The sequence below is a fragment of the Podarcis cretensis genome (genome assembly GCF_951804945.1).
Source record: "Podarcis cretensis genome assembly, chromosome: 4".
NCBI classification, from domain to species: domain Eukaryota; kingdom Metazoa; phylum Chordata; class Lepidosauria; order Squamata; family Lacertidae; genus Podarcis; species Podarcis cretensis.
The window spans coordinates 52,815,320-52,833,650 of NC_137173.1; the positions used below are offsets into that span (position 1 = coordinate 52,815,320).

General features: G+C 41.9%; 1 protein-coding gene across 12 annotated transcripts in view; it reads right to left on the bottom strand.

Annotated features, from left to right (window-relative positions):
- Positions 1 to 11,522: 11,522 nt before the first annotated feature.
- Positions 11,523 to 18,331, bottom strand: part of TIAM1 (TIAM Rac1 associated GEF 1) — a 187,948-nt gene continuing 181,139 nt past the window's right edge. For 10 of the 12 annotated variants that reach the window (XM_079972007.1, XM_079972001.1, XM_079972000.1 and 7 more), the window contains 3 exons: positions 17,457 to 17,544; positions 16,851 to 17,023; positions 11,523 to 14,429 (listed from right to left, as the gene is read on the bottom strand). In XM_079972007.1, the coding sequence (XP_079828133.1) occupies positions 13,945 to 14,429; positions 16,851 to 17,023; positions 17,457 to 17,544 (746 nt within the window). In that variant the 3' untranslated portion in view covers positions 11,523 to 13,944. Of the gene's footprint in view, positions 14,430 to 16,801; positions 17,024 to 17,456; positions 17,545 to 18,331 lie in introns of all 12 variants that reach the window. The other 2 variants (XM_079972011.1, XM_079972002.1) reach the window with 2 other exon arrangements.

The following is an 18,331-nucleotide window of genomic DNA, read 5'->3' on the forward strand; positions in this document are numbered from 1 at the left end:
GGGAGAGAAAAAAAAGCATTAGCCTAATATCTTTATCTGTCTGACAAAGCTCAAATTAGTGCACTGCCAGGGAGGTGAACTTCATGTCAACATACAATTAACATAAAGAGAGCAGGCTTTTTGCAACAATGCATTTTTGTTGCCATGGTGGTTTGGGAGTAACAATACCTGTGTATGAACTCTGACACTAACCTCCTATGACGGCTTTGTCAACTCATGTCACTTCTCTGAAACTCAGTTTCCACTTGTCTTGCTACTGAATTGTTTTTCAACAGCCTGGCATTAGAAGTTGTTAACTTCCACTGCTAGACATGCATAGCTCAGGAGGGAAAGAGGTCTTTAATCTCCTAGCCCTCAGTCTCTGGGGCTTAACATTATTATCATCATTGAATTATTAATCACCTTCTACTCCAGTGTTTCAAGGCAATTCACACATAAGATTATCTAACAAGAGTTAAAAACTCACCCCAAAAAATCAAATACACACCAACTCAGCAACAGCAATCAATATTTAGAAACAGTTTCCCACAAATGTGTCAACCGGCTGAGGCCTACGAAAGGCAACTCTTCAGCTGTTGCTTGTATTGCAAAATCATTTGTTCTCCCTATTATCTCTAGCACAAAACCTGTGTGTTACTGATCAACTGCTTTACTCATTCTGAAGCTACTTATAAAAAGACAGACACTATCCAGTCTACAAATGCTGACCCAGCAAAGTATCAAAGCATTTTTATTTATTTAATAGCACAAGCAATCCCTTTGAAACTAAATAGATGGGACCTATAGAGTAACTTAAAGGTTAGGAAAGTACCCTTAAAACTTTGGAATCAGTTGCCTCAGAGATCTCAGAAACGTCCTCAGTGTGGATGATGAACACAAGTCTTGCCACTTTATTAGTAGGCTAGATTGATTTCTGTCAGAATATATTTATTTATTTATTCATACATATGTATATACATTCAATGTGGTCGCCATTTCATGCTGTACTATTTTAACCTAAAAATGTCAAGATAAATTGCTGTCATTACACACAGCAGAATTACAAAATACACTGTCACAAGTGTGAGAGTACAAGAAGGTACATCGTCTTAAAACTGGGGGGAGGGGGAGGTTGCTGAGAAATGATTAAGCTGCTTACCTTCTGAAGATGCTTTTTTAAAAAAACAACAACAAAAGACAACAACCATGCACCTAATTCTATAGATGCTCATTTTATTTAAATATATTTATAAAATACTTAATATTTAAAAATATATAAGGAGTGTACAGTATTCATAAACAATATCAATAACACAAAATGTAACAGCAGTAAAATAGAATTATAAAAGTGTATAAAAACAAGTAAAAACAGGAATTCAGGGTCTGACTTTATGGGTCAGAGAAAGCCAGGGCAATACAGGCATTCATTCATTCACGCACACTTTATTACTACTGCTACCACATTTACACGAGTGGGGATTTGAACTTTGATCTGCAGGGTCCTAAGTCCAACACCAACTATCTTGATGAGAGAGGGGTGCACATAGCCTGAGGCAAAGGACAAGATGGGGTCCCCTCCTCATTTCAGTTACAGCAGCTGGCTGAACTGGCAGCTGAATCATACTCCAACAATGGTGACAAAATGACACCCTCCGCTGCGTCTGAGGGCCAGGACAGGCCATACAGCTTGGTCCTCTAACAGAAGGAAATGGCCAGCGGGCCTTAGGAGAGACAGCCAAGGGGCTGCCACTGCTGCCCTCCAGCATCTGCCACCTGAGACAGTTGCCTCACTTTGCCTAATATTAGGGCCTGGCCTCTATGCATACCTGTATGTGAAAATAAGTGAGTTGGGCCTAAAGGTTGAAGGGCTGGGCATTTTTTTGCTCTGTTAATTGACTTTTCATTGCTTTGTTTCCATCACTAACAAACCTTTTTGACCTTGGCAGTGTCTGCAAGCATCTGGTGTGTTATGCCAAAAGACTGTGCTGAGAAAAAGAATTTTATTAACCTAAGGGAGACTAAGGAGGAGACAGTATATATGGAGGCCCTGGCATGAGGCCATAGCAATACCCTTCTCTTCAAAGCTGTTTCTCCGAAACAAAAACCAGCTCACATTTCTGTTTTTCCCCTTGAAGGCAGAAGCACTCCCCCTCTGAGTAGCAACTTATTCCAACAGCGTTCAAATTAATTGCTTCAGTTGGAATGATAACTGAACAATAGCTAGCTTCTACCCAACAGCTACAGTTCCTGGAAGAGTGAATGCAAAACCCCTGGGGCTACCCGAAAAAGGTCCAACTTACAGAGCATTACATACACAGACTTCTCTCTCTTCGGTATCTCAAGAAGGGCAACTTCAGTTTATTTATTTGAAAAATGTGGTCAGAACAGCAGGGTGAGGAAAGAGAAGAGTCTTGGGTTTTTAAAAAAGGATGTTCAAGGTTACAAATAGAATCATTCCCATCTCAACAGGATATTACTTTGGCCAAAATAAGATAGACTACCGTATATATTATTTATCTTTAAGGAGATGTTGTACTACAAGCAAATCTCTTTGGTCACAGATGAGGTGCGAACACTTTCTCTGAGCAGGTCCTCCCCCTCATAGAAGTTACCTCTATCTGATTTCCTGCACTCCCTTCCTTCTTCCTCAGCCCCACACACCACAGTTCCCAGGAAAGTCCCAGAACTCTGAAAGGACTGAACGAGTTACTAGAGAGAATGGGGCACCAAAGTTATCCTCCACCAATCCCCTTCTGCAGAATGATCTCTGGTTCCAACCCTTTGTGGCTGGGCATTGTGTGTATGATAACATTTCATCCTCATTCATGACATTATATTTTAGCCTTCCCCAGATCAGTGCTGTTCAGATATTTTTTTTACTACAGCTCCCATAAACTCCAGCCAATATGGCCAATGGTCAGGGATGATGGTACCTGGATGGCAGCAAGATGGGGAAGACGGTTATGCACACTATTCTGTATGGCAACTGCAACAAAAATTAGGAATTTATTTACCACTGTTTCCTTCAAGAGTGTTCACTTGCTCATCCTGAATTATTATGATCTTGGCATGAAATAATAACCAATCGCAACAGTTTTAAACTCTGAGAACCAGCAACATTTGGGGAGCTGGCTATGTCATCCTAGAAATCTTGTCTGAAGCATTGAACTTTCACATATCTGCTGGAGTTTAGCTGTACCTCGTCCTATGCTTACCTGTATATATGTGTAAATAAACCATATATATATCACGACAAGGGACGCGGGTGGCGCTGTGGGTTAAACCACAGAGCCTAGGACTTGCCGATCAGAAGGTCGGCGGTTCGAATCCCCGCAACAGGGTGAGCTCCTGTTGCTCAGTCCCTGCTCCTGCCCACCTAGCAGTTCGAAAGCACATCAAAGTGCAAGTAGATAAATAGGTACCACTCCGGCGGGAAGGTAAATGGCGTTTCCGTGCGCTGCTCTGGTTCGCCAGAAGCGGCTTAGTCATGCTGGCCACATGACCTAGAAGCTGTACGCCGGCTCCCTTGGCCGATAAAGTGAGATGAGCACCACAACCCCAGAGTCAGCCACAACTGGACCTAACGGTTGGGGTCTCTTTACCTTTTTATATCACAACAACTCCTTAAGTCTCTTTTTGGCTTCGCTCCAAGAAAACAGAACCCCGATACATGTTACATCCCTGAAGTTCTCACCACTTGAGGAACTGGAATTTGTGAAACAATTTATTATCTTTTTAAAATGTTCTTTAGTCACCAAATCACCTAGGAAATATTTATCAATGGGTGGCTTTACAAATTCAATAAATAAAATAATCAGTAATAAAGTTCCAGTGATGAAGTCGAATCAGCACATCTGACTGCAAGACCCCCAATTACTGCTAGGCCCAACTGATTAACATGCTTTGTGTGGGTGGCCCAGAGGGATGGTAAGACATGCTTGCTAGTACTACTTCTGTGAGGCAATTTTCTGTCTAATGTGAACTCCATGCCTCCTTTGCCTCTCCAGCAATATATTATTCCAACCAACTAGTTCCTTTAATATAGCAACAGCTCCTTCACACAGACCTTGATCAAATACAAAATATAAGCTTGGAAGAATCTTGGGCAAGACTCTTAGTCCAAGAGCTATCAGAAAGTAAGAAACTGAAATCCAGCTTCTTACTGTATTCAAAATATCCATTTTTTTTTTTAAAAAAAAAAACCTATGGGCTATCCCAGTCAAAAGTAACCAGTATGAGGTCCTCCAGATGTTGTTGTTATCCAGTTGTCATTAGTGCTGCCAGCATAGGCAATGGTCAGGGATGATGGGAGTTATAGTCCAGCAATTTCTGGAGGGTACCAGGTTGGATAACATCATCTCAAATAGTGAAATGGAGAAACCAACACCAATAGCAGAGGTCGCTGGAGAACCTGGTTTGTTACCTGAATAATGACTGGACAGAAATACAATGTGCGCTTGACTCCAGGCTGCACTGGTTAGAGCGATGCATAAAAGACTCCTGCTTCAGGCATAGCTTGGTGTAAGGATATATTTGGTTTGTAAAACTCACAGTGCGCAGTCAGACACATCTGTTAGAGTATGTTTGCTCTCTTGCCAAGATAGTAAACAATCGAATGTAGATAAAATTTGTGCAGCTTTACAAGACAAGAAGTCTTGCCGGTTTCATAACAGGGTGCAAAACGTATGTTTAGCCCACCAAGGTTTTAAAAACTGTCTCTATAAAATTGTTGGTGTGCAGTCTCCATATTTTCACCTGAATTGTCAGTGTGCATTCCAATTCACCAGTCAATTCATATTTCCCCTTAGATATCTGAAAGAGAGTACAAAACATCTGTCCTGCTCACGAAAGAACATCTGAAGTGTTCATGCCTTGAGGAACATTTACATGGCCAGATGGAGGTTATAAGCCATCTCTGCTCATGGCTCCCTGAGCAGCAGGAGCTGAGGTCTACTGTCCTGCCAACACCTGTTGAAGACATTTGTCTTCCAACAAGCCTTCTAACTGAAGACTTATGCAACATATATCTGTATTGGACTTGAATTTACTTCATATATGTAGTGTTTATTTAATTATTTATTGAATTTATATACTGCCCTATACCTCGGGGGGGGGGTGTCTCAGGGCGGTTCACAGAATGTAGTCAAGATATAAAACCACAAAATACATAATAAAAATAAAAGCAACAACCCAATAGCCCTCCCCCCCAAAAAACCCCCCCACATTTTAAAAGGGCATAGGATTTCAATCAGATCAACCAAAGGCCTAGTTTAAAAGGAACATTTTTGCCTGGTGTCTAAAGGTGTATAATGAAGGCACCAGGCAAACTTTCCTGGGGAGAGCATTCCATAGATGGGAGCCACTGCAGAGAAGGCCCATTCTTGTGTTGCCACCCTCTGGACCTCTCGAGGAGGCAGCACATATTAAATTGTGGATATATATACAGTGGTACCTCAGGTTAAGAACTTAATTCATTCAGGAGGTCCATTCTTAACCTGAAACTGTTTTCAACCTGAGGTACCACTTTAGCTAATGGGGCCTCCTGCTTCTGCCGCCACACAATTTCTGTTCTCATCCTGAAGCAAAGAGGTACCATTTCTGGGTTAGTGGAGTCTGTAACCTGAAGCGTCTGTAACCCGAGGTACCACTGTACTGTGTTTTTATGTATTTTCATTGACATTACTAACAGCCCAAAAGTGAAGTTGCAGGATATTATACCATACCATATACAAAGCAAACAATAAATAAATAATAAGAAAAGGAAATGGTAGCACACCAGTATGAATGGAGACATCTGTATTTGCCAAGGTGGCGTGGATGGTGAATATTGACAATCTAGGTACAAAGCATAAGAAATAACATCCCACCAGATGAAATAGAAATGTTTTGGATCTTCCACCCTCCCACCTTGGAAACTCATAGCTGATGTGTATTTCCCCCACAATAGCCAAATTCCGCACGTTCTTATACCACACAAACAAAAGCAGGTTTTTCAAGGTTTTTCATTGCTGGGCTATTGAAATCCTAGCTGTAGCTTACATCCATGTCAAAAGATCTCTAAAGCAACAAGCTTTTGTGTTACCCATCCATATATTCTATAATGACGGTTATGGGGAAGCCTGAACAGGTGATTTAATTATTTTTGATATTTCTTAGCATATTGGGTATACTATATTATACTTTTGTAAGGGGAAAAAGTTGATGACAGAACAGCAAGGGAGGGATGACGGAGCTGTGAGTGGAGGGGTGTTGGCAAGAGGCCAAGGGGGTTGGTGGGGTTGGCAAACAGACAGGGTTAGTGAGCAACGCAAGCAGGGGTAGAAGTGTATGGTGTGGGTGGGTGGGTGTGTATGTGTATATGTGAGTGAGAGATTGTTTTCATGTGTGAAAATAGTTTAGCTGTTTTTATGCAATCAATTCTTCTGTGTGTGTTTTTATCGCTTTGTAAATTTATATTCATAAAGGAAATGAATACAGTCGTACAGTGGTACCTCGGGTTAAGTACTTAATTTGTTCTGGAGGTTCGTTCTTAACCTGAAACTGTTCTTAACCTGAAGCACCACTTTAGCTAACGGGGCCTCCTGCTGTTGCCGTGCCACCGGAGCACAATTTCTGTTCTCATCCTGAAGCAAAGTTCTTAACCCGAGATACTATTTCTGGGTTAGCGGAGTCTGTAACCTGAAGCGTATGTAACCTGAAGCGTATGTAACCCGAGGTACCACTGTAGTTTGGTTGACTTGCAAGTCAAACGTTTTGGCTCCCAAACGCCTGGAAGTGGGTGTTCCCATTTGTGAACGTTCTTTGGAACCCGAACATCTGACGTGGCTTATGCAGCTTCCAATTGGCCACAGGAGCTTCCTGCAGCCAATCAGAAGCTGCGCCTTGGTTTCCGAACGTTTTGGAAGTCAAATGGACTTCCGGAATGGGTTGTTTGACTTCTGAGTTACCACTGTATATAAATAACGGGAGTTGTGGCCCTACAGATGTTGCTGTGCTACATGTTCACCAACCCTGCCCTAGAGCATTGCAGTCACAGTGGAGAACAGAGGACTAATTGGACAACTAGCCTGACCTAGTATAAGGCAGCTCACTACGTCCCTAAGAAGTCGGCTGCTTTAAACCGGTATTATTACATCAAACACGATTAGGCCATTTTGTGATTAGTGATTAAAAGACTAGAAAGGCGCTCCATTCCTAAAGGAGGTATTAGAGAGTTAATTAAAAGTTTTAATCTTCCTCAAATTAAAAGCAAATCTAAATTCATCCCTTAAAATTGCTTTTTCCTGATTGAATGACGCAAAATTCAAATGCAACCTAGAAGGATCATTGTTCTATATCTATCTGTATTCCGTTCCAGCGGCAAATACAACATCCAAATAAGCAGAAAAGGCCTCCCGGTTTTAATTTAATTTTGATCAAAACCCAAATAGCACTGTGCTTACATTTTACCAAAAAAAATCAATCAATCAAGGTTTTACACATTGTTCTTAAGGAAGGACTGCCCCCTTCTGGCCACACAACAGAAATGTTCCCAATTAATCTTACTGATAAGTGTCATCAAATCTTTCTTTCCATGTGAAATTACTACGCAGCAATAAATCTATGAAATCAGAAAATTGTTGAACTACAGGGTTGTAAATTTTACAACCACAAGTATGTTTGTTATCAAAATTCACATTTAAGGCTTTGACCAATGTAAATGTGTTCTACACATTTTCCAGCATTCAAAAAATAGCATTAGCTCTTATCTTATTAACCTGGCGTCTTAGCTTGTGTGTGCAGGCTGCCACCAGGGGTCATATGTCTTATTTGATGCCTGTTATCTATATTTGATTACCAACTTTGCCATAAATTTCATGCAACATCAATCAACATAAAATTGCATAAAGGCATCAAAACCTCAACATCTTCAGTGGCTTAAAACTGCAGAGGTCTCCTCAATCCATTACAGCATATGGCTGTCCTCCAACCATCACTAGGCTGTCCAGTGGTGTTATTTTATCATTATAGGATCTGTGCTTATTCATTGCTCCTTTATTATTATTTTTTGTAAAGGATTTCCCCTCTAGTGGCCTTCATTGCAATGGATGCAGTGGGCAGGAAGCACCTATCTAGCTTTATTATGCATTCTTAGGAGAGTTGCTTCATTCAAGTCAACCGAAAGACACATACAAAACACCACAGTGTGGTTATAATTGCATTTCATTATCTTGAAGATTTTGTTTAGTGTTTGAACAGCTTGGTGAAACGCCCTGCAGAGCCAGAGGAGGACTCACAGGAGTTCAGAAATGCAGGGGTTCCAAAGAAAGATGCATCAGGTCTAACAATTTATTAAAGAAGGTTACAGACTTACAGCAAAGGTCCAACAGTTCCCTCCTTGCCCCGATCACAGCATTCTGAAGGATGGACTCCACAGCAAGGAGATTACTTGTCTGCATTCAAGTAAAGATACACAAAGGCCCTGGCAGGCTAAGTCACCTGGGAACACAGGTGGATGGTATTAATGATTACCTCCCCCTCTAGCTATGCCTGGGGCTACATCAAAGCATGTGAAATGCATATGAGCTCAGTGCTACAGCTGCTACCAGTTAGGTAGGGGTCATCTTGACCATCAGTATGCTGCAAGCGAGGCTTCCAGACCAGCTTGCCTTTTTGGGTCAACACATTTGGCTGCTTGACCTATTCACTGTTATGCAAGCAATTAACTTCATTGAAAAAAAGAGTAGTGCAGAATTATTAAAAGCAGATAATAAAATAGCCAGGGCTGAGCGAGATCAGAAAATACTCCCATTGCTGCCACCCTTCAAAAAGAACAAATTAGCAGGAGAAATTTGTGACATTTGCACAAAATTGGCTGTTTGGGAGGCTTTTAGAGGCTCCAGTTATGAAGGGACAATGATAATGAAGGACAATGACTGGGAAGAAAAATGTTACCAAACATTTCTATAGACATCCAGGCCAGTAGAAAACCATTAGTCTGTTAATGTACAAAGATAACCTGCTGGCCTTTCTCTCTGATAAAATACTCAGACCAATGGAGGGCAGCTTTTTATCAGAGAGAGGCAAGAATCTGGCTCTCTAGGGTCACACAGTTCCTCAAGGGAGGATTCTGGGCTGTTGAGCAAATGTCTCATTTTCAACTGTCTCCATTTCTCTTTTCTAACCAGCAGTCCTGGTGGCATACAGAGCAATGACCCAGCCCTCAATACACAGAGGTCCTGGTTTAAACCCCATGGCACCTGGCATATAGTGTGTGCTTTAATTAAAACTGAGATTGTTTCATTTTAAAAAAATATGTAGACCATTAAAATAGACAGTGGCACATATTAGCTCAGCAAACTTCATTGACACCAACTTGAATCAAATTGCATGTCCCTTCAGTAGCGGACAAGCAAGGAATCTGGAAATCCACTCCTTTCTGGGTGTACAGATGTAGCATGGCATCCAGCTGGCTTACCTCTGGAAGGCTGCCATTCAAAGACTGTTTAGAGCTGTGCATCTACACACACACACACACACACACACACACACCATCATTTTTGTGCCAACAGCTGCTCCCCCAGTGCTTTGATAAAAGTATCTGAGGATGTTCTTGAAATTGACTCAGGTTTTATGAAACAGATGTCAGATTATGCATCAGGTAGAACAGAGGAGATATCAGAAAGGCAGACTTGAACATCTACTGGGCAGACATTTAATTCGGGATTGGGAACAGAATGCTAGATGAACTGGGCCTCTGGTCTGATCCAGTTCTTTCATTAATTTAACAGAAGAGTGAAAACTGGAAAGAGAATTTTGTTATTAATGTGTTTTCGAAGTATCTGAAGAAAAGTGGCAGCTTTTAGACTGAAAATCTAAAAGCCAAAATATGCTATTGTTTATCAAATGTCAGCCACAGCACCTGTGAACCAAGCGAAATGCCTGTATAAACATCATGATTACTGTGATGGACCATGTGCAAGTTACTGGATTACACTTACCTTGTAACCTCTTCTCACGAATACTTTCCCCCTGTTAAATCAAATTCATCCTTGTATGGTTGGTTGATTTATAAATCAATGTTTGGTGCAATTATATTAGCCAAAATCCATGCTGATGGTGAATAATACATAGCGAATTTCAAAGGAGGTAATTCACCAAAATGAGATTAGTTCAATGGAAGTTGAAATAGAGTGGCTTGTATCCAATGCAATGCTAAGTAAACATCCTACCAAGGCAAGGATTCCCACTTGCACTATTGGACTTCTCTTCTTCTCCCCCTTGCATACCCTGCCCCCTCCCCTAATCTGCTCCAGAGAGTTGAGGGGAATCCCAAAACAAATTTAGCAGCACACAGGTAAAGTCCCATTGCACAAGTGGAAATCCCACAAAACCCTGTTGCCCTTGAAATATGTTGTGGACAATTACCTTTTGTTAATTGGACAGCAACAGCCAATTCAATATTTTGAATTGCTTGCTACCAGTTAACAGATAAAAGCGCAGATGTGTTGTGGTGCTTGCCCAGAGAACTCAGAGAGTCTGTAAGCCCAGACAGGCAGTCTATCTTCCTGGAGAGAATTCTATAGGAAGCCAGTGCAGGTTTTTTAACCCCAGTGCCATGTGCTGGAGGTCAGTTCCCAGACCAGTCTAGCCATAGTATTCTGCACTAATTGAAGCTTCCAGACCAGACCCAATGGCATCCCCCCATAGGGCGCATTGCAAGAATCCACCCTTGAGGTTACCTGCACGTGAACCACAGTGGTCAGGTTATCCCTATCCAGGAATGTCCAGAGCTGACAAAGCTAACAAAAGGCTCTCCTACCCACAGAGGCCACCTAAGCTTCAAATGACAATGGTGGTTCAAGGAGTATTCCCACGCTGTGTCTCTTCTCCTTTAGAGGGAATGCAACCCCATTCCGTTCAGCTAACTCTCCCAGAAGACCACCCACCCACAAAGTCGCCCAGGGTTCACACTCAAGCTTGTTAGGCTGAAAGGGGTCTCATGCCACAGTGGTCCTTAAGTGGGAAAACGAAGATGATTGATGAAGAAAAAGATGAAATAGGTGTTTATGCATACCCATAGCCTGTGCACCTCTCTTGTTTGTTCACAAGACTTAGAGAATTTCTGAATGTGCAAGCCTGCCCTGTTTGTGGGGAAAGAGTGATGCGGGTGTACACTTTATGTTACCCAACATCCTCTTACAAAATAGATACAAGGACAGCACAGTTGAAACTTTGAGTCATGACTGACCTGCAGTACCAAATCAGGACCAGACCTGCAAGAAATTCAAGGTTCAGATAAGAGGACTTGTATTGTGCCACATATGTTGTGATCAAGAAACAGGTGTGTGTATTTGAAATGAGGGGATCTACTTGGCCAAAGTTAAGGCCGGTCTAAGTCTCATCAGTTTCAATAGGCGACCTAAACATGGGCTGGAATGTGCTTTTGGAATTTTAAGAATGCTTAGGCTTGCCTGGGTTGTGCTGATGTTCTTTGGTTAGGCAAATGCAGCAGTCTATACTGAAAGAGACCAGGATAGCCACACGCAGCCATGACAACGCTATTCCAATATTTTCCCCCGTATTGTTTTATTTGACAGGCATTTACAACGTTCCATTCATATACCTAAAAACATAAAAATAGACCTTCTTTCAGCTTATAAAAGAAATATATAAGAACCTTTGACATTGACAGTTCATGACGTTATGTACAAGAACAATGGCACCCTCCAAATACAGGACGTTCAGCATTTGACAAGCTTATTGTATTCTACTGGGGACAGCTAAAACATTGTCATGTCTAATAAATTGGTACACAACCGACTTGAATTTAAATATAGTGAGATAACACAGGGTGTAAAAACCTTGCTAAAGCTTTTTAAGAAAACAATGAAGAGATTGCAAAAAGTTAAAGACAATAAAACTTTCAAAACACTGAATATAGTGCGGGTGAGACTCCAATATTGGCTGGGACACGAGGCAGCTGGTGCTGCCGCCCGGTAACATTTTCCATTCACGTCTCAAAATATAGCCACAGCTGATTGTATAAAATAGAATCCCTAAAGCTATTATAAAATTTTAGGCTTTCAGCGTACCTACTAATGTGTCAAACATCAATAGATACAAAAATGATCCCTTCAAAAAACCCCAAACCAAACAACAAAACTCTCTCCCCCCCTTTTTTTTTTCGCAGATCAAAACTAAAATGGGAAAGCTATATAAATATTTAAACAGAAAAAGTGCTCTTTAAAAATTATTTGGAAATCTTTAAATTTCGGTCACAACTTTACCCTGTTACAGATGTTTAAATAAGAATTTTTTAATTGAAAAAAAGAAGAAGTTTTATTGTTCAGAACATTGCTCATATTCCACAGTGGGTTGGGGCAGGGGAGCAATCAATAAGTACACTGATATCACAGAGGATAATAATAGGAGGAGGTCAGGTTTTTTGGCCACAAAATGTTCAATTTTTCCTGAGCCCTAACTTCATCAACCACAGAGGATCAAACTCATCCTAGACGCAGACTGTCTATTCCAACAGAATTTACAGCAGGGATTAATTTAACCCTCTTGGTTTCTCAGCTATTTAATGACATTGCTAACTTAATTCCAGTCTCAAATATGTACAGCTGTCCAGTTTTATTTTTATTTTACAAAAAGGAAAAAAAGATTATCCCTAAGAGTTTCCAGTTTAGAATTATACTATAAAACCAACATCCTCAACCCTTTCTAAAAGGGTTGCTTTACATCCTAGAGTTGGAACGAAAACACAATCTCATGCACCTTTACTCGGAAACAAGTCCTGCTGTGTCAAATGAGACTTAGTCCCTAGCAAGTGTGCATAAGATTGCAGGCTAACACTGTAAAATTCCCATCCCTTTGTGCCCTTGCATTTCAGGTAAAATACAAAAAATATCTTTTTCAAGTGTTAAATTTGGATCTCTTTTTCAAATAAAAAAAGAGTTTGGCATTGTTATAATTTTTTTCTTTAATGTAAAACTAGAACTTCCAGCGTTGACATTAAATCAGACTAGCCACAGACCAAAGAGAACTCGGCACAACATAAATTCCAGATTTTCCCTCACACATTCCTAAAATATACATAGTGTTGCTGGATCCAGAGATCCTCCCTTGGTGACAGTAAGCTTTGTGAATGCTACTGTGTAGAAGTACCTCCCATGCCAAACAAACGTTTGGTGTTGTCAGTACTGATCACTTGTGAAGGGATGGGAGAAAGGGGAGCCTGGTTCTGGTTCCTCCCCAAGCAAGTGACTGGACCATTCCGAGCTGACAGCCCCAAATATCTGTTCAGCAGTGCATGCGCAGTGCAGGTCCACCCCATGCATACCCCTGGGTACTGAATGAAAGATTTCCCCCCCCCCTCCACTCAAACGCCAACCGTGGCATCCCATAAATTAGGGAAGTCCATGCACTGATGTCTGCTTCTTGGCATGGAACTCCCTTGCTGGATGAGAGTGAGAAATGTTGACGTTTAAGGGGGATATAAGAATACTGCAGCCTGAAAGACTTATTCCTTGCAGCTTCCTTGCTTAAGATGAACCCATGATTGACATGTCACATATAAAATTTGTGTGCTGCTTGTGCTATCAACTTAAGCAAATTAGATGCATTTTTGTTTTGTTTTTTAAAAAACCACATACACACAACCACAGCAATGTGTATTCTAGTAAGATCTATGCATCCCATTTCAATATGCAGCGCCTGATTAGTTTTGAATAAATAAAGCCCTTGGTAATGTACAGAGAAGGACTCAAGCTCATTCCAGTTTGTTTTGCTCCCCCCTTCCCTGTTATGCATTACCTTAAGGGAAATGAGAAGGGGGGGGGAGAGGCTGTGTGGTTTCAACCAGTTTAGCTGCCATAACTGTATGTGCAAGTGTGCATTCCATAGGGACATTCTCCACAATGTGTAAGGGGTGGGTTGGGGGCACATCTATGCCTACCATCTAATGAGAAAGGGGCAGGTCTAAAGCTCAGTGTTCAGTTTCCTTGGTGGTACGAAATCTTCACGGCGGACCCAGATGACCTCTTCACTGTTGCCTTCCATGCTGCCATTAATTCCAGAGAGAGCAGCTTGCTTCTTTAGCTGAGTCATTCTGGACGCATGCGTCCCCAAAGCAAACCGCACTTTGTCGCCTCGGCACGACTGGCTGCTTGTAATGGAAGCCGCCTGTAGCTGCTCCTGAAGTTCTTTTTCCACCATGGTGCTCCGCAGAGGCTCGCAGTATTCTTCGTCATCACTGAGAATGTCGGTTTCTTTAATGTCCTCTTGCTCTTCGTACTGGCCGAGGTCAAACTGTTCTTCTACCCAGCGGTCAGTGTCCTTGTTGTTGGAGGCCTGCTGGGGCTCTTTTTCGGGACTGCTGGCAAACACGGCGTCTGAATCAATGGTAAATCTGTTTCGAGCCAGCCTCCGCCGCCGCCTCCCAAGAGACTTGCTTGGGGCAGACACTGTGCACACACAAAAATAAAACCCCAGATGCTTTTACAAACAATTGGTTACAAAACACTTCCCCCCAGAATTTGGCTTCCAAATCCTTTTTCATAATTATATTAGTCAAGGGTCAATTGCCAAGAAGAAGGTTGGGCAATTTTTACACCAACGTTTTCTGTGCAGGCAACTCAAATTTTAGACAGTTCCTGGGAATTATAAATTTTGCCAGTGACCTTTGAGAAATCTGGCCTCTAGCAGCTCCTCACACTAGGATAATGGACCCCATTTTGTCGCCTAATTGTTTGCTTTTTGTGCCAGGGCCATAGTGACAAACAGCCAATCCTGCATTGTGGAAAGGGTGGTTGGTATTTAGTGGTCCTCCATTCTTTGCAGCTCTATTAATATATGGCACAAGTTGGGAACCTTTTGTCAACCTGAGGCCCCATATCCCCTCATGGGAAGCCTTCCAGGGTCTGCCTGCCAGAGATGGCAAGAGGCAAAAATGGCTGCAGTAGCAGAAGCGACTCTTACTTTGGTACATACAGTGGGTTGCATTCTACCCATGCAAAAGTCAGAGGTGCAGAGCTATGCTGGTGAAGGGTGTGGCCCGCAGGCTTGAACTTCCCTCTTCTAATTACAGATAGGTAGCCGTGTTGGTCTGCCATAGTCAGAACAAAATAAAAAAAATTCCTTCCAGTAGCACCTTAAAGACCAACTAAGTTAGTTCTTGGTATGAGCTTTCGTGTGCATGTGTGTATCTGAAGAAGTGTGCATGCACACGAAAGCTCATACCAAGAACTAACTTAGTTGGTCTTTAAGGTGCTACTGGAAGGAATTTTTTTATTTCCCTGTTCTAAGATCTGCTTAGAGGGGAAACATGCTTTCCCAAGAATTCTGCATGTCTTGCAGTGAATGCCATAGCTTTTGATGGGGGGATACACTTGTGCACCCAGAAGGAACAAGCAATGGGAGACGCATGAAGAAATGCTGTTCGATAAGATTCCCTGACACATGCATCTCCCCTTCAAACTTCAGGCCATTCACTACATGACAAATGATGTCCATGCTCAATACGTCTCTGATGAACTGAAGCAACCAAAAATGCCCCGTGTGTAAATGCAGACCACCCTAATTTCTTATGTCTTACACTCTCTCTAAGGTTTCAATGAAATGGACCAAAAATGTGTATTTAAGGACGAAACCAATTTCCTATTCCTTCTTGCTTAATTGTGAGCTTAAGAGGAGAAAGTGAGTTAAGGTTATACTCTCCTCCCCAGAAGCCGCATAGCACAGGCTAAGTATGGATCAGATCCAGAGACTGTAGGGAGCTGATATTGAACAGATGCTAAAGAAGACTGTACAAGTCCATGGATGTGTGTCTATTCCAAAGGAGAAGCAAAGCCATTTGTTCATTCTCAAGAGGTCCTCCCAGCAACCGTGTAGCTATTCCAGTACAAGTTACTCGCTTGTGAATTATGCTCAAACCTAATTCTAAGCTGTCTGATACTTAACCACCAATCAGAAACACCCCCAAACCTGACATCACAAAGTTGACAGTTAGGTTGTAGAATTTTAAAGTGGAGAAAAAGGTAGAGCATTACACAGTTCCTGCTCTCTTGAGACAAATGTTCTGCTATTTAGGAACAAAAGGAGTCAGCAGGAAATTAAGGGAGCTCTACAGCAGAAAGCAAAAGGCCAGTTTGTTTTTCCTCAGCACTCATAACCAGGCCTCTGAGGAGCAGAGTCTTGCACAAAAAGTGAATACGCTGTGAATATTATTGGTCTGTTACAAAAGAGGTAAAAATACCCAGGATATACGGTTAATTTTTCACTTAGATCCAAGATAAAAATCCTGTAAAGATCCATATTTTGCTTTTTCCTGAAGACAGGACAGCTTTTCCTCTCTACTCCCCTGTCCCACAATCATACGCTTTCCAGTTTGTTAGTTTGCTGAAGGTCAACTGATAATGTGATAATGCAACCACCTGCCCTAAGTCATGGGAAATGCAGGTAGTCCCCACCCGCACCCCCAAAAGGCAGCCAATGAAATAAATAAAAGATGGAGACAGAAGCTGAAAAGTCAGCCATTTCCCTCTTGCTTCAAGGTCTACTACTAAATTGTGTAGGCATGGATCCACCTTACAAGGGGTCTTCTGAGGACAGAGACACTTGCCTTCCTAAACGTAAATGTCTGCCTACTGGTAACACATCTGATGGACTTGTAAAGAACCTCACCTGGATAATTTTCAAGCTTGAAAGGTGCTTGCCAAAGTGCAACCCCCCACACCCTGAGCAATGTGCTTTTAAAGGAAGAGTGAATTTGAACTCAGGAGGAACAGGAAAGCGCCACCACCATTTTGCACAAATAAAGAACTCAGGCGTGTCTTACAGCGGTGGTTGGGTTACCGAGATCTTGAAAAGCTGTAACCCTACAGTACCTGCCCTGTTCATAGCTGGCCTTGCACCTTTTAAAGCACTCAGTCTTTTTCCTCCAAAAGGAACATACTGCTGGGATGAAGGCAAACTTTCAGTTTTAAGAAGCTGCCTTCTGTGCTTGTCGCGTAATATTGAGTGAATAGACTTCAGAAAGTCCTTCCGATGATCTGGGGAACTAGATGAAAGAAAGAAAAAAGGGAACACAAGTAAGGCACCAAGCTAGCAAAACTGTCTGCATTTGCATTCTATTTATTTAGCTTAATTTGCTGTATAATGTTGCAAGCTGCTGTACAATCTTAACTGAGTTCACCCTCACAAGAATCCTGTTAGATCAGCCCCTGTTCTACAGACCGGGAACTAAGGAGCAGAACAATGTCAAGGCCACTGAAAGACCCTGGCAATGATCAGAATTAAACCCAGGTTTTCCAGTTCTATGCCCAGCTTTCCTCAACATTATCTAGTCCTCTATCTAACTACTGATCTGTTCATTCATCTTTTGTTGGCTGCTCTTGGCTGTGGCTTTCAGAGTGGCTTACAATAAATAGTAACAATAAGCTTCATTACAAGAGTCAAATATATTTGTATATTTAAAAACAGCACTCTCTTACCTACAACAAAGGTGGAATGACCTCTCTGGCCTGCCTTCAGACTCAGATTTCACATGAACAATCTCACAGACAGAATTGGCCTCTGCGTCTAGAAGAAAGATAAAAACACTTTTAAAAAACAGTGTTTTGAATTTTCATGGCTACTACGGCCATCCCCCGTGACTGACAAAAGGGAGAGCTATGCAAGATTCACCAGGACTGTGTGAGCATCAGCTTCTAAAGGCTGCACCAAATGAGAGTTTGGGTACTTCCAGAGGAGCCACAGGCTGCACAATCCACATTTTAAAGCAAAGAGAATGAAATAAGAGAACAGCCAAGGCTACTCCTTTGGGACGATCTCTTATTGCTTATTCTGTGGCTTCAAGGGCAACATTGACAGTCGTAAGTTGTTCTCTCGAGCCTGCAATACCATGTTACAGCACAACAGAGAAAAGAATTGTAGGCTCACTTGCCACAAAACTATTCCGCTATCTGTTTTAGGGCTTCCTGCAGCTTCTCTGCTTGCTAGTGGGCTTCCAGCTGTTCAACAAGATTCAGCTTTCACCGGAGTGAACCTAACAACTCATACAGCCAGGCCACATGCAGTGCACACCAGCAGCGCATATTAGGAATACTTGTTTCATGCACTTCAAAAAAGTGTCTCTCTATTTACTCTCCATGACAGCAGTTTCTGGAAATCAGATCAGACAATAGAATTTTTGTAGACCGACATGCAGAATGACAAGATAAGTGAGTTGCAATCAAGTAAGGGCCAGATCAACATTAGTGCTAACCTAAACCACCTTCCAAGTTTTTCAAGGGCAGCCCACACAGAGTTCACTACAGCAAAGCCCAATCTAGAGATCGTGTGTTTCAATTTCAGGAGAAGCTGAACA